The sequence below is a fragment of the Ammospiza nelsoni genome, chromosome 15 (genome assembly GCF_027579445.1).
Source record: "Ammospiza nelsoni isolate bAmmNel1 chromosome 15, bAmmNel1.pri, whole genome shotgun sequence".
Classification (NCBI taxonomy): domain Eukaryota; kingdom Metazoa; phylum Chordata; class Aves; order Passeriformes; family Passerellidae; genus Ammospiza; species Ammospiza nelsoni.
In genome coordinates, this window is record NC_080647.1 from 18,709,006 (window position 1) to 18,723,183 (window position 14,178).

A 14,178-nucleotide genomic window follows, 5' to 3' on the forward strand; every position below is an offset into this window, starting at 1 on the left:
ATTATTTAAAAAGCCATTTCAAAGTTATCTAAAAAGTATAAAACCATGAAGGACCTGGGGATTCTCAAGCAGAGCAGTTCCGAGGCTGGCCACACTGAGGTAGCATCGGTATCCTCACGGGAACAACGCTGGAAAGGAGCGAGGACTCTTCTGACCTCTACAGTGCAAATCCTCTATAAAATTGAAACAATCTCTGAATCGTACTCATTTTTCCTTTGCTGGAATTTCGTGGGAAATCCAAAATTCTTCATGGTGCGAAAAAAGGCAAGGTCACAAAATATTCAGTGCTTTGGATGATCAGCAGGGATGAGCTGGTTTCCATTGGGTCCTTTGTGGGAATGCCATGAGAGAAAGCCACGGGCATCTCCTCGGATGGAGATCTGGGAAGGGATCCCAGGGAAGGATCCCAGGGAAGGATTCCCGGAGCGGAGTGCCCCCGGCGCCCGCGGAGCCTCCGGCGGTGCTCTCCAGGGTGCTGATGTATCCTGTCCGGATACGGAGGGACCCCTCGGGGCGTCCTGCCCACGGGAGAGGGTCAGAGCCCATGGGGGAGGGTCGGTACCCGTGGGACAGGATTGATTCCCACGGAAAAAGGTCAATCCCTACAGGAGAGGTCAAAGGCCATGGGAGAGGGTTAATCTCCGCAGGACAGGGTCAAAGCCATGGGAAGGGGTTAATCCCCATGGAACAGGGTTGGTTCCCGCAGGAGAGGGTGAAAGGCCATGGGAGAGGGTAAAAGCCCATGGGAGGGGATCCAAGCTCATGGGAGGGGGTCAAAGCCCATGGGAGCAAGTCAAAGACCATGGGAGAGGGTCAAAGACCATGGAAGAGGGTCAAAGCCTATTGGAGGGAGCCAAAGCCCATGGGAGAGGGTCAAAGCCCATGGGAGAGAGTCAAAGCCCATGGGATGAGTCAAAACCCATAGGAGAGGGTCAAAGCCCATGGGAGAGAATTTTGTTCCCTCCACTAGAGCCCATCTTGGTTCTGTCCCACACATCAATCCCTTTAAGGCCTGGAGGACCTGCCTGGTTTCGGGGCTTTCCCGTTCACCGCAGGGTGAAACATGGAATGACACTTTTGGGCATCTCACACCTGACCCAAACCATGGGAAACTCAAAACTTGTAATGGAAATATATCAAGTATTTGGAATGTGCTGCTGATGGAGGAACTTCTCTTGGAGTGATGGTGTTGGAGCACCAGAGGCTTTGCTGGCTGATGGTTGTGGTTATCTCTGGGAGAAAGAACCTGTGGGGCTCAAGGTTTTTCCCTGGAGGAATCACTGGCCACAGGCCAGCATTGCAGTTGTCCCTGTCCCCACCTCTGCTGGGCTCTCCATCTATTGGAAAAGCCTCTGTATTGTGAGTCTTCCAAATAAAACTGATGGTTTACACAACACAGCATTAAATCTTTATGGAGAAAATTTAATTCCATTCTTTATTCAGCAAGATTCATTGTGAATATTGGACAGTGGGAGAGAGTGGGTGAACAGAGGTGGGAAAACAGTTTTCTTCTGGATGGTTCATTCCCTGCACAAACCATGACCAGCAAGAGAAAATAATCTTCCTTCTTGTCTGCTCCCAGCTCATCCCTCTTGAATACTGATTCCCACAGTAGATTCCACAATTTTATCACAATCACATTGGAAAGGAGCTCTTTGGATCAGCAATCCCAGTGTTTAATGTGGAGAAGTGTTGAGTTCTCCATCTCTCTACTCAGGGAGGGCGCGGGGTAAGGAGCCTTTCAGGGCTTTCTGTTTAGGAGCACTGATTCCAGATTTCATCCATTTTCATGGAAAGATGAGTTAAGAGCCAAATCTCAAGGAGCTTCCCCTCCTCTCACAGGAGGGAAACGGGAGTTTCCCAATGGGAGTCACAGTGCATGTGCCCAAGTCACTTCCCAGAGAAGCCCATGGGCCACCTGGTGGGCCAGCTCAGAACAGGTGCCTGGGAAAGCCAGGAGGGATGGTGTGGGACAGCCCTGGGATGGGCAGGGATCACCCTCATGGTGTAGAACTGATGTAGGACTCCTCACCTCTCTCCCCTTCAGAAAAGACACCCAGGTCTCAATGGTCCTCAAACCATCCTTTGTACACAAAGAAGTGGCAAACATTGCCCATGGGCTGGAGAAATGGGAGCCTTTCACTGGGAAGGAAAAGAATCCTGCTCTGCTGGAGAGTTCTGCAGGCAGGGCTGTTTGCAGCAATGATGGATTTCTCCTGTGCCTGTGGGACTGCCTGACCCTGATCCCAAAAGTGCCCAGAGGAGCATTGAGAAAAGCACAGGGGCTCTGCAGCTGAACTTCCTCCTCTTCCCAGCCTGGGCAGTCAGGCATTCTGCACAGGAAAAGTTCAGAATCCAGCTGTAAGAAATGCACAGGCACCATTCCTTCTGGAGAACTGGATGATACCCCAGGATTCTCAGAGATTTCCATGGGAATATTTTTATACTTATGGTGGCCTTTCAGCTCCTCAGCCAGCACCAACGAGGAGTTGAAGTTTACTCCATGTGTTAACCCAGACACCTCCTGCCTCATGGGTTCCTTTGGAATTATCTAGTAGAAGGGGTGGGAACTTGCCTGTCCTTGGGAATCAGTAGGAAAGCACCAATGAAGAAAGGAATTGCAGCTTCCCCAGGACAAGCCCCTCACCAAGCCCCCATGCTGTCCCCTCACAGGCTGCAGGCCAGCTGGGAGCTGTCTGACAGGTTCTCCAGGTTGTCCACCAGAGTGATGATGGCTTCTATTTTTTCTTCTGGAAGCACGTGGGAGGCATTGGATCGAAACTTCTTCAGGAGTGACTCTTTGCTCAGGGGCTTCCTCCAGTGCCCATAGAAAGTGTCACATTTGCCCGTCAGGATGTCCCCGCTGTGCAGGAGCAGGGCCACCTCTCCGTACATCTTGTCAAAGTTGGCCACGTTGTCTTCAGGGTGCTCCACCACCACCTTGTCCAGCAGCTCCCTGAGCTCCTGACGGTGGATGCTGCTCTCAGAGAAGGAGCCCAGGCCCACCTCACCGTCCAGAAGGGCAGCACAGGCATTGAACTGGAAGGAGTGCCTGGCCTGGTGCTCCGAGCTGGGAAAAGGCCGGTTGATGTACTTGGACACCGGGATCTTCAGCAAAATGGTGCGGATCAGGGATGGCGAGAAGGAGCCCGCGTAGTTGATGAAGAGGTTCCGGACAGACAAGGCAGCATCCACCACCCAGTGCATGCCCAGGTGGGCTGGGAATCGCTTGAAGGCAATGTCCTGCTTCTCCAGCAGGAACTCGTGGTGCTCGCCGGGCGCGGACAGCGGCTTGGGCTGGTAGACGCTGTAGAAGGCGCTGAAGCCCGAGCAGCCTGGGATGTCATCCAGGATCAGGGGGTTGGCCTCCATGCCTCGGCCCGCCAGCAGAGCGGCCTCCAGGCCCAGGCGGGTGGCGTTGCCCACGTGCAGAGGCTTGGCCTGGGTGGCGGCGTTGGCCATGGGCGCCCCGGCCAGCGAGGCGGCGATGCCCAGGGCGTGGCAGCACTGCGCCGAGCTCAGGGACAGCAGCTTGGCCGTGGCCGCGGCACTGCCCAGCGTGCCCACCACCGAGGGAGGGTGGAACCTGCAGGGGGACGGCAGGAATGAGCAGCCCTGGCTGCCTGGCACAGGGAACACCACAGGAGCCTTCCCACAGAAAAATTAATGGGAAGTGAGCAGCCCATCAGCCAGCAGAACTCCCTCATGGCTTTGGTGTGGGTGGGATTCACCTGACTCAGAATTTAACCATAAATTTTAGTTAATAAATTATCTTTAAAATCAGTGTTTTACTGTATTTTAGTTTAACTCGAAATTTAGAGTTAATGGACATAAATTTAGTCTAAAAATGGAATTTCTCCTTGAAACCTCCTCAGAAACACCAGGGTGAGCTCAGCATCTCCAAAGAGCAATTTGAACTTTCCCCAGGAGGTGCCATGGTTTGTGTCCACACAGCCAAACTTTCTATCCCTCAGATAAATAATTCAGCCTCAACTACACCCAAGGGAACAGTTCCTGGTTGATTCCATTGCTTGGATCACACCAGGGCACTGCTGGAAACAGAAGTTCGCCATGGGGCTGTACCCACCACCAGAACCATCTGGGATCCTGCCCTGGCTGAGTCAGATGATGGCACTGCAGACTCCCTGTGAGTCCTCCTGAGGGTTATTTTTGAGGCAAAATCCCTAGAAATCACCAAGTAAGTGCATGGTGCAATCACCTTTGGCATTTGGCCCTCAGTAAGGCTTCACCCTGGGGTAAAGCAATATCAAACTGGACTTAAACTTGGCTTAACCTAAATGAACATTTTAAAACCCAGACTTACCAACCCTCTTCATCCTTGGCAAAGAGCAGGAGCTTTACCTTTTGGGAATGTCATGAGCCTCAGTGGAGAAGTGCATGAGCCTCCCTTGCACTTCCAGGCCTACGTTGAAGGCCAGCAGGAAATCCAGGCCATTGGGTTTGGTGTTGGGAGGGAGCATCTGGGAAGCTGCCAGGAGCGCTGGCAGGATGGCCCCGGAGGGGTGAGTGGCAGGGTGCCAGGTGTCATCAAAATCCATGGAATGAGTCTGCCAGAGAAACAGAGATGGGAATGTGCTGGCTGGATGCTGAGGGAATGAGGGCTCCCTGTTGATATTCCTGAGGAAATTCTGCCAAAGCCTCCACTCAGTGTCCCCATGGGGTTGTTCAGCTCGTCTAAGAGCCAGGAGATTCCCAGCTTTTGTCCCCCATCAGTGACCACTCTGTTTCCTGGAATGCTAATTCCTGGCACCACAGATTCCCCTGGGAGAGCCAGGAACACAGATTCCCCCTGGAAAAAGCAGGAGAACAGATTCCCCAGGAAGGGCTGGGAGCACAGATTCCCCTGGAAGGACCTGGAACACAAATCCCCCTTGGAAAAGCCAGGTGCACAAATCCCCCTTGGAAGATCCAGGAGCACAAATTCCCCTTGGAAGATCCAGGAACACAAACCCCCCTTGGAAAAGTCAGGAGCACAGATCCCCCTTGGAAAATCCAGGAGCACAAATCCCCTGGGAAGATCCAGCCTCACCGCCACACCGTTGGTGAAGGCAGCCAGCGTCGGGGACAGCTTCACTCCTGGCTTTCCATAGACTGAGCTCACGGCCACGGAGGAGTACAGCTCCTGTGGGAAGGAGGGAATGTCAGGAGAGCCCTGGAGGTGATGCCTGTGGTTTTAGCTTTTATATTTTTCAGATTCTGCGCTGCTTTAGTGTGCAGGTCTGGGCTTCATACTAGGGGATGGGGAGCTCTGTGCACAGAGCAGGGAGACAAAACAATTCCTGCTCTAGCTGGGGACCAAGGACAAATGATCCAAATTTCAGGCCCAAGAGCATGGACAATGGTAGACTGAAGAGAGAAAAGCAGGAAAGGTGGGACTTCATAGGCTGGGGCTGTAGTTGGGCAATTGACTCCAGTGTGCTGGTGGACCAAGGCTTAGAGATGTGTGGGACTCCTGTGACTGGCTGGGATTTTTGTGACCATTTTGTGTTCACTTGGGTGCAGCCCTGGCTGGGCTCTTGTGCTGCCCAAGGTGGATCCATTGAGGCCTTTTAATAAATTCCTACTTTATTCTTTAGCTCCATCTAATCTCTGTTCTAGGGCAGCCTTCACAAGGCATCAGAGGGAGTGGGGATGGTGCTGGCCACAGCAGCCACCGGGATCAGCCCCAGAGGCAGCAGTGGTGGTGGTGAGGGTGGTGGCAGTGGCAGTGGCACTGGCAGTGGCAATGGCAGAGGCAGTGGCACTGGCAGTGGCAATGGCGGTGGGATTGGCAATGGCATTTGCGGGGCTGTCCCTACCCGGCAGTAGCGCAGGGCGATGTCGAAGACGCGTGTGGTGCTGCCCACGAGCCCCACGCCGATGCTGTCCAGGATCATCCTCTTGCTCCGCTGCCGCACGGTCGGGGACAGGTGCTCGGGCCGCACCGCGCGGATGAACGAGGCGAAGCTGCTGGTCACCGTGTCCTCGGGAGCGCTCCTGGCTGCCACTGCAGTGCCACGACACCAGGAGGGGACAAGGACAGCCGTGAGCCCTGCACTGGTGTCACCAGGCCAGGGAGCTGCACCTGCCCAAGGCAGGTGGGTCAATCTGGGGAGCCTGCAAGGGCAGGGAGCTGGAATTCATCATCCCCATGGCTCCCTTCTCACTTGGGGTATTCTCTGATTCCATGGGTTCTATACATAACATATTCCACAGATGGGGTGGCTTCCAGAAGGTTCAGATGAAGAAACTTCAGAGCTCAGCCCCATCTCCTCACCTTGGGGTTCCAGCAACCATTTTTTGGGAGGGATCAACACAAATGATCGCTTTATCCAGATGAAAGCCTAACACAAATGTACCACAGCAATCCAACACTTCCATAATTTTTTGGAAAGCAGGACTAGACCCAAAGCCTGGATTTATCCAGGTGTTTAATCCTAAAAGACACAGAAGTGTCTTGACTCAGCCACCAAAGCTCTTAAGCCCTATGTACTCCAAAGGATGCTAATCTTTAAAAGTAAGTTAAAAGTCTATGGAAAATACCCAGTTTGTGTCTATTGTATATTTTAATTTCAGTGACAAATTGCCTTGTTTAGATTATATATATATATCTCATTATTTTATACTGTTTATATATATTAATAATTTAAATATTAATTTATAATTTATAAAAATATTCATAATTCTATAATAAGAATACAGAATATTATTAATATAATTATATTTATAACTCATAGAATTAAAATTGATATGGCCCATTACAATTCATACTGTTAATTTGAGAGTGCACAGGAGAGCAGGAAAAATAAAATTCCACCCGGACAACATTTGCAGGATGGCAAATCCATAAATTTACTCATGGGTGGATGAGGGGGCGCACACATTGATGTAGATAAAAGATGAATTAATGCCTAAATTTACTGAATCACAGGTGAGAAAAAAAGCCAAGCTCATCCAGATCGGCAGGTACACAGGAGGCTTTGGTTTTGGAGCAGCAAACATGGCAATTAATGAAATGACCATTCCCCAGTATCGCTTGTTTGGATCCATCCCGAAATGTCACATCAGTGACTCACGGAGCGCTGGCTCATGCTCGGGCTCACCTCGAGCCCAGTCTGAGGCTCCTGTAAACACAGCTGGGAATGCCATCACCGCCTGACTCACCGGGAGAAAGAACATCCCCCTCCCGGCACCGCGTTCCCATAGGAATCCCGGCGTTCCTATAGGAATCCCGGCACTCAGCACCCCGGATCCAGCCCAGCCCGGGTCCCCCCGGAGCATCCCCGGGTCCCCCCGCACCCTCCCGAACCGGGAGCGGTGATGTCAGGGCTTGGAGAGGCTGCAGGAAAATCTGCTCCCATCACCCAGCACCCAGAAAAGCTGGATTGGTTCCTCCCCGGCATCAAATGCTCTTTGTCACCTCAGCAGGCAGCGGGGTGTTTTAACCCTTCAGCTAAAAGCACTCCATGACTCGGGGATTTTCCTTCTGGTATGGCAGGACTTAATAAAAAAAATTAAATTTGATACAAGGTCAAATAAATCTCTGTGGATTATTATTTCTTTTGTCCTCAGGTTTCATTAAGCAACATTCCTTGCATTTATTGTATTAATAACTCATTTTAAAATAAATTGAGACAATAGACTAAGAATATATTTTTAAATGAGTTAATAAACCTAGAATAAAACTTACAATTAACCAAGAGCCCCTTCTAAAAAAAAGGTAATAAACTTATACTAAACCAAGAAAATTTTAGAAAGAAGTTAATAAACATAATAGATCAAAAACATATTTTAAGATCAGTTATTAACTGATAGCCAATCTTAGATCAAGTTAAGAGATAAAATAGACCAAGTGTCTACATGGCCAAGTTGTGGTTAATTTATCAAAGGTGGGCAGTGCTGGAGCCACAGAAGGAGAGCCAGGAATGTCTGCAGGCAATGCCCAGAGCAGGATCAGGTGTAAGTAGGGAGCAGTGACAAGTGGAGGAGTTAAGGATCTGAGCCACCCTTTGAACACCTTACTGCTGTGGTCAAAGTATTTGGAAAGTCTGGTTCTAAACCAGTTAAAGATCTGGTTTAGCACAGGACTAACAATCCACATGTTTACTCCTTGCTGCTTTTCTCCTGGTCCTTTATCCCCGAGGGCAAGAAGAACCACAGGACCCCCAAACATTTGGAAGCTTTTCCTTCCAAGAATTTGAGGATTTCTCTGGGTGTGCTCAGCCCAGCACCTTCTTTTCCAGCAATTATTTAGGGATGCCCGCTAGGAAAGGATGGGGAATGTTGAGAGGTACAAACCATGGGTAGCAGTTTTGTGGACTTGCCGAGAGCTTGCCAAGAACTTCTGGGATTTCTAGAGGAGAGACACAGAGAGGGAGTTTGTCACTGGAGCTGCTGGAATGATTTTTGGAGTAGTTTTCCTGGTTGTGCCTCTCATCGTGAGACACTCACAGATCAAACGAGCACATAAAAGTAGCGACATATTTAAAGGAGGGAAAAAAATATTTTCCGGAGCTGCGTCCAGCAGGGATGCCAAGAACATCCAGGGAAATAAAGCCACAGAGCTGAAGGGGCAGCAGAGCCTGTGCAGCCCTGCCATGAGATCCTGCAGCGAGTGGGACCAGCTCGGAGCGGGCACAGGGAGCAGAACCCACGGACCACATCTCAACAACAACAACGCCCAGGTGGCACAGTCCAGGGGATGTCTGGGACTCATGAAAGGAGCAGGATGGCAGGAAAAGGTCAGTAGCTGAATTAAGTGACTGTGAAAACCATTGGAATTTGTTAATTTTGGGGCAGGCTCCCGTTTAGTGCCACGATCAGCTGGACCAGCTGAGGAACCGCCCGGAAAGCGACGTTTCCTCCTTAAAGTGCAAAAGGCGAGCTCAGGGATGGGGAGGGTTTGCATGGAGGAGTTTTACCTGGAAGGTGGAGTAGACCATGCTGGTGGCTGCTTTTTCCAGTGTCCTTCCCGGCTCGGTGTGCTCGGCGCGAGGGATGGCAGAGGTGTGTGGCTGAAGGTGCTGGTGGCAGGGTTTATATCTGCGTCCAAAAGGCAATTTGCTTTCTGTTTTGTGCAACTGAATTTCCAGGGGGATGACATCAGTCCCTGGGGAGCCAGAGGGTGGGGGGGAATCCATGAGGAGGGGTGGTTTGTCCCTGCTGGACAGAAGGGAAACCCTCCTCCCCACACACACACCCCCGGTTTCAGGAAATAAATAAAGATTTCAGACAATAACTGACAAGGTTCAAGGAAACTCCTGTCTCCAAAGTGCCACAGGTGCCAATGGGTGAAGCAACTGGCTCCAGGCTCCTCCTCCCAAGGAGGACTATAAAAGTGAGATTCACCAGGAAATGAGAGGGACAAGAGCATCCTCCCATTGAGCTGAAGTGTCACCAAAGCAGGTAAATCCCAGCTGCAGAGGCAGAAGTGAGGCAGTGGTGGTTTTCTTGGATGCTTTTCTTGAATACCTTCAGTGTTTGGGTGTTTGGCTGAGTGTTTCTCAGCTCTCCTTCTTCTTCATCTCCAGCTCTGCTGGGTCACTGAACTGGGAGTGCACCCTGGAGCTTCCAGGCAACACCGGGAGCCTTCATTCCCAAAGCAATGTTTGGATTTTGGGGGAGTGCCACGGCTCTTTGCTTTGTTCAGCAGTGGAACCTGGGGACATTTATTATTTTGGGCAGAGTAACAGCCTGGAGGGACATACCTTACTTAAAATTGGATTTTTTACTAACCCCCATGCAGACCTTTGTCGTAGCAATGCATCCCTGGCAATTCCGTTGTGGTTTGCACCAGAGGAGAGGCAGGGTTGTGATGTGAAATCCAGCTGTGTGTTGTGGCTGTGCACTGTTCATCTTGCTGTGTGTTTATCCAAAATGAATTTTGTTCTCTTTCCATGTTTATCTGGAGAGAAGCAGCATTTCCTCAGAGCTCTGTAAATGTTTGTTATCACTAACAAGGTGGGATGGAAAACTAATGGCGAGGTGCCCCTGGGGATGAATGAAAATGGAATGGTCTGGTGCTTGCAGATGTGTCCCATGGCATGGGGAGCCTTACTCCAGCCTCCTGGGGATGGAATATTCCTGTGCCCTGGAATATTTTTGTTAATACTGGTCATGGAGAAGCAGCAGCGTCTGTGAGATGCACAGAGAGATTCCTGCAAACCTGACAGCCCCATGGAATTGGGATGAGATGGGAATGACCTTTCCTGGCAGGGGGGTGAGGTTGCTGTGAGGACAGCAGGGAGTGAAGGAAGTGGTGTCCAGAGCCTGTCCCACGCAGCTCCGAGGTCAGCAGGGACAGGAGCCAGGAGGGAGGGAGGACATCACAGAGCATTCCTGCAGCCCCCAGGGTGAGGGATGTCGGGGCAAGCAGGGAGAGGAAAGAAGGTGGAGGGGGCAGGAGGAGGGACGGTGTGGCTTTGGCTTTGCCCTCGCTGCACAAGGGATTTGGGCAAGGGAAGGATCGTCCAGGGCTGCCCCATCCCTCTGGGAGATGCAGCTCTCAGGCAGCACCCCAGGTGTCCAGCTGCCTCCTCAGCACGGGGACATCTCCATCCCGTGGTTCCCTGGACAGTGGCTGCTGGTGCCCTGGGTGTGCAGAGAGCCTCTAATCCCACCTGGCACAGAGGGATTTTCCATCTGCCTCCTGCACAGCCTCACGTTATCCTGTCTCACCACCAGGGTTCTGTGGTGTGTGTGGAGAAATGACAGCATTAAGGACAGTGACAGCACCCATGGGTGGGGCTATCCCAGGGCCAAACCTGGGCATATTTGATCAGAAAACCTCCCTGGGGGTTCCCCTGCTGGGCCTTGTTTTTCCAGCTCAGTGCAGCCTCAGCGTCCTGGTGCTGCTGCTCCTGAGACAGCACCAGGAGGATTTTCCTGGTTTGATGTATCCTGACCTTGCGGGAACCTGAGGCAGGGACAATGCCCAGGGACATCATGCCCAATGTCTCAGGGCAGGGACCACGAGTCTGGGTTGGTGTGTGAGGCGTGGGTGCGAGCAGTGGGTTTCTCCTTTTCCACATTTTGGGCTGGATCCTCTCACATCCTTCCCTTTTACACCTCCTTAGCCTGACAGCATATTCTGGTGCTTGTCTTCCTTCCCCCATGTCTGCACTGGAAGAAGAGGAAAACATCCCTGTGAGTTGTGTCTCTCCCTCCCTCCCCAACCTCAGCTCTTTGTTGCAGGTCTGTTATGCAGAAAACACCAACAAAATGAGCTTTGGCAAATTAAAATCCACTGGTGGGAGCCAAGGAGTCACCTTGCCAGCCCAGCTCCCTCCCTCTTCGTGGGACCCACTCCAAGCAGGGGCTCTGAGTGTGCTTTTGAGCCACTGCCTGGGCTGTTTCAGGGCAAAACAACTGGAGAAGCTTAATTTTGCGGCTCATTTCCAAGTACAACCATTTAAACCAAACTGCTTCTTTATATAGAAGTGTCATTTAAAACAATTATAGAGACTAAATCATGGAATCCGCAGGCTCAGCTCTGCCCAAGGGCACAGCATTCCTTGGGACCTCCTGAAAGGCAGTGCCTTGATGGGAAAAGGGAGAATTCCTCTCTGGGAACTGGGATTTGGTGCATCTCCCTCTCTGAACCCAAAATCCCAGCCTTTAGCATAACAAAGTAATTGAATAATTCATTGCTCCCTAAGCTTTGCTTGGAGGTGTTTAGCTCTTCCTTATTTGATGAGAATTGATGTTGCCAAAGCAGTTTGGAGCTGTTGGAGTCGATTTATCCTTCATCCTTCTTCCTTTGGGGAAGTGACATCCTTTAGAACAAATGGAAAGAGGAAAACACAGGGGTTTTAGCAGAACAAGAGAGTCCAGAGGGTACCAACGTTTGCAAAATGTAAATTTGGGCTGACAATTTGTGTGATCCTGGGATTTAGGTTTGTTATTACTCCTATATTATTTTTCTTTGGGTGGTGCTCCTTCCCTCCTCCTCATTTCCCCTAACAATAGTGGAGCTTTCCTCCCTTTCCAAAGGGTTCTTTGGAATGGCTGAGGACAGAATACATCACCTTCTCCCTTTCCAGCTTTTTTAGCTCACCAAATATTCTAAAAATACCCAAATAACAAGAACATTGCTGTTTTATTTTCATCTTTGTTTCCCAACAAAACCCTCCAGAGAGAAAACTTCAGCTCCTGGTACCCAGGAGTGCTGAGGAGTGGAAACGTGGGGGCTGCCTGCAAACAGACGAGTTCATGGGAGAAATATGAAGGGTTTGAAAATAGCCTATTTAGTCACTGGGGTTTCAAGAAAGGGATGGAGCTGGAAAATTCCAGCTGGAAGGGAGACTGTGTGTGTGTGTGCACCGTGCCTGTCCTGTTTGTCTGCAACAGTGGATAAGAAACGTCCTGGAACGGCTCAAAAATACCTTGTGGGTTTTATCTGGATGTTTGTTGGTTTGTGTTGGGCTATTCATGCCTCTCCATCTCCAGCAGCCTGGAGAAGAGGGGACAGCAACCATCACCACCACCTGCAGCGCTTTGGGGCACCTAAACATGTTTTTGCCAGGAATCCTGGTCGCCTAAATAGGTTGTGTGTGTTTTTTCTGGATGGGGCTGCGGAAAGTAGGCACCTCAAGTGGTGCTTTGAATGGAGCCTTTGTCTGCAGCGAGGAGCGGGGAGGAACATGGAAACACCTGAGCCTGTCACCAGCCTGTCCCTGCTCGTGGCAGGGGCACGGCTCTGCAGGCTGGCCGGGTGCTGTCCTGGTTCAGAGCAAATTTTGGAGAGAAACCCCAAAGGGCTCCTCTAGGAAAGCAGATTCAATTGGTCCCTCCCCGCAACTGGTCTGGGAGAAAATAGCTCCTTGGAAAAAAGTGGAAAAAACCTGTTTATTAAACAATAAAACCTAAACAATATTAAACAATAAAACCCCTTGCTGCTCCAAAAGAGATGACAAACTGAGAAAGTCCCTCCCTGGGTTGCAGCTCAGCTCACTCAGTCTCTGATCAGTCCCTCTAGTGCTGGAAATGTCGCAGGCCAGGCCCGGCCCAGTGGGCCACAGGTGCAGCTACTGGTGCTCTGCTGGATGTTCAGTCCAGAGCAGGTTTAAACAGGTCCAAAGAAAAGGGAAAAAAACACAGTCCAGAGAACTTCTTTGCCTCAGCTAGCTAAACTAACTAAAATAAAGGAGAGTTCTGTCCTGCTGTCTGTCCATCCACAGACAACACAGTCCAGGAGCAGGAATGTGGAGGAGTGAGTGCAGTGTCTGAAAACAAACTGCTGCTTCTTCTCTCCCCCCTTCACTCTCTGCAACAAGTCTCAAAGGCACAAAACTTATTATTCAGCATAAACACAACAAGAAAATTGGGGATAAAAGCATCATATAGTCAGCCCAGGACAGGTGCCTGGGCCTGGTGCAGAGGGCCTGGCTGGGGAGGCTGTGGGGGTAAGGTCCAACTCTGCTGTTTTGTCTGCAAGGGCAAACTCTGCTGTTTTTTCTGCAAGGGCCATGGCGAGCACTGAGGGCTTCGCTGCCGTCTTCTACAGCGAGCCAGGGGTGCTGGGGCTGCTCGGCAATGTGGTCAGTGCCTTCCTCCTGTGCCTGCAGAACTTCACCATGGCTGCCACCGGCCTCGGGCCTCGCGCAGCAGAGCAGATCCTGGCAGGTGGGTGCTGCTGCTCAGGGTGGGGTGGGTGGGTGTGAGTGTCCCCTGAGCTCTTTGAGGGTCATCCCCATGGGCCAGTGGGCACCACTGGTGGGAAATGTGGGCTGTCTCCATTGTGCTGGTTGGTCTGCTCCTGGGGATGGCTGCTCTTCCTTCCCCAGCCACTGGGCCAAGTATTCCAGGTGTCATTCCCTGCTAGATTCAAACTGTTTTTGGGGCCTGCTCAGCACATTGAGCCAAGGAGCTTAGGGGCCATGCAGAGAAATTTCCCATAAAGGTGGGAAGAGGGGCAGGCAGAGGCCACAGGGCTGCTCACAGGAAGGCCATGGGACCTGCTGTGGGGTGTGCTCTAGAACCTCCTGCAGCTCTAGCCTTTTTGTGCTTGGCTTCACACCTGACCCCTTCCTGCATCCCTCAGGTGTCCACCTCATCCTGATTGGAGGCTTTGTCCAGCTCCTGGCCGGATTTCTCGCCTTCCGCAAATATGATCACCTTGGAGGCGCGGCCTTCCTCACCTTCTCTGCTCTGTGGAGCAGCTATGGGGTCACGAAGGTC

At 51.2% G+C, this 14,178-nt stretch overlaps 1 protein-coding gene across 1 annotated transcript; it reads right to left on the reverse strand.

Annotated features, from left to right (window-relative positions):
* Positions 1 to 2,667: 2,667 nt before the first annotated feature.
* LOC132079858 (cis-aconitate decarboxylase-like) lies at positions 2,668 to 7,149 on the reverse strand. The gene is made up of 5 exons (XM_059482688.1): positions 7,104 to 7,149; positions 5,820 to 6,007; positions 5,051 to 5,143; positions 4,363 to 4,568; positions 2,668 to 3,586 (listed from the first exon to the last, which is right to left on the reverse strand). Exons 1-5 carry the CDS (start codon positions 7,147 to 7,149, stop codon positions 2,668 to 2,670), a joined length of 1,452 nt encoding a protein of 483 aa, XP_059338671.1.
* Between the last annotated feature and the right edge of the window lie 7,029 nt (positions 7,150 to 14,178).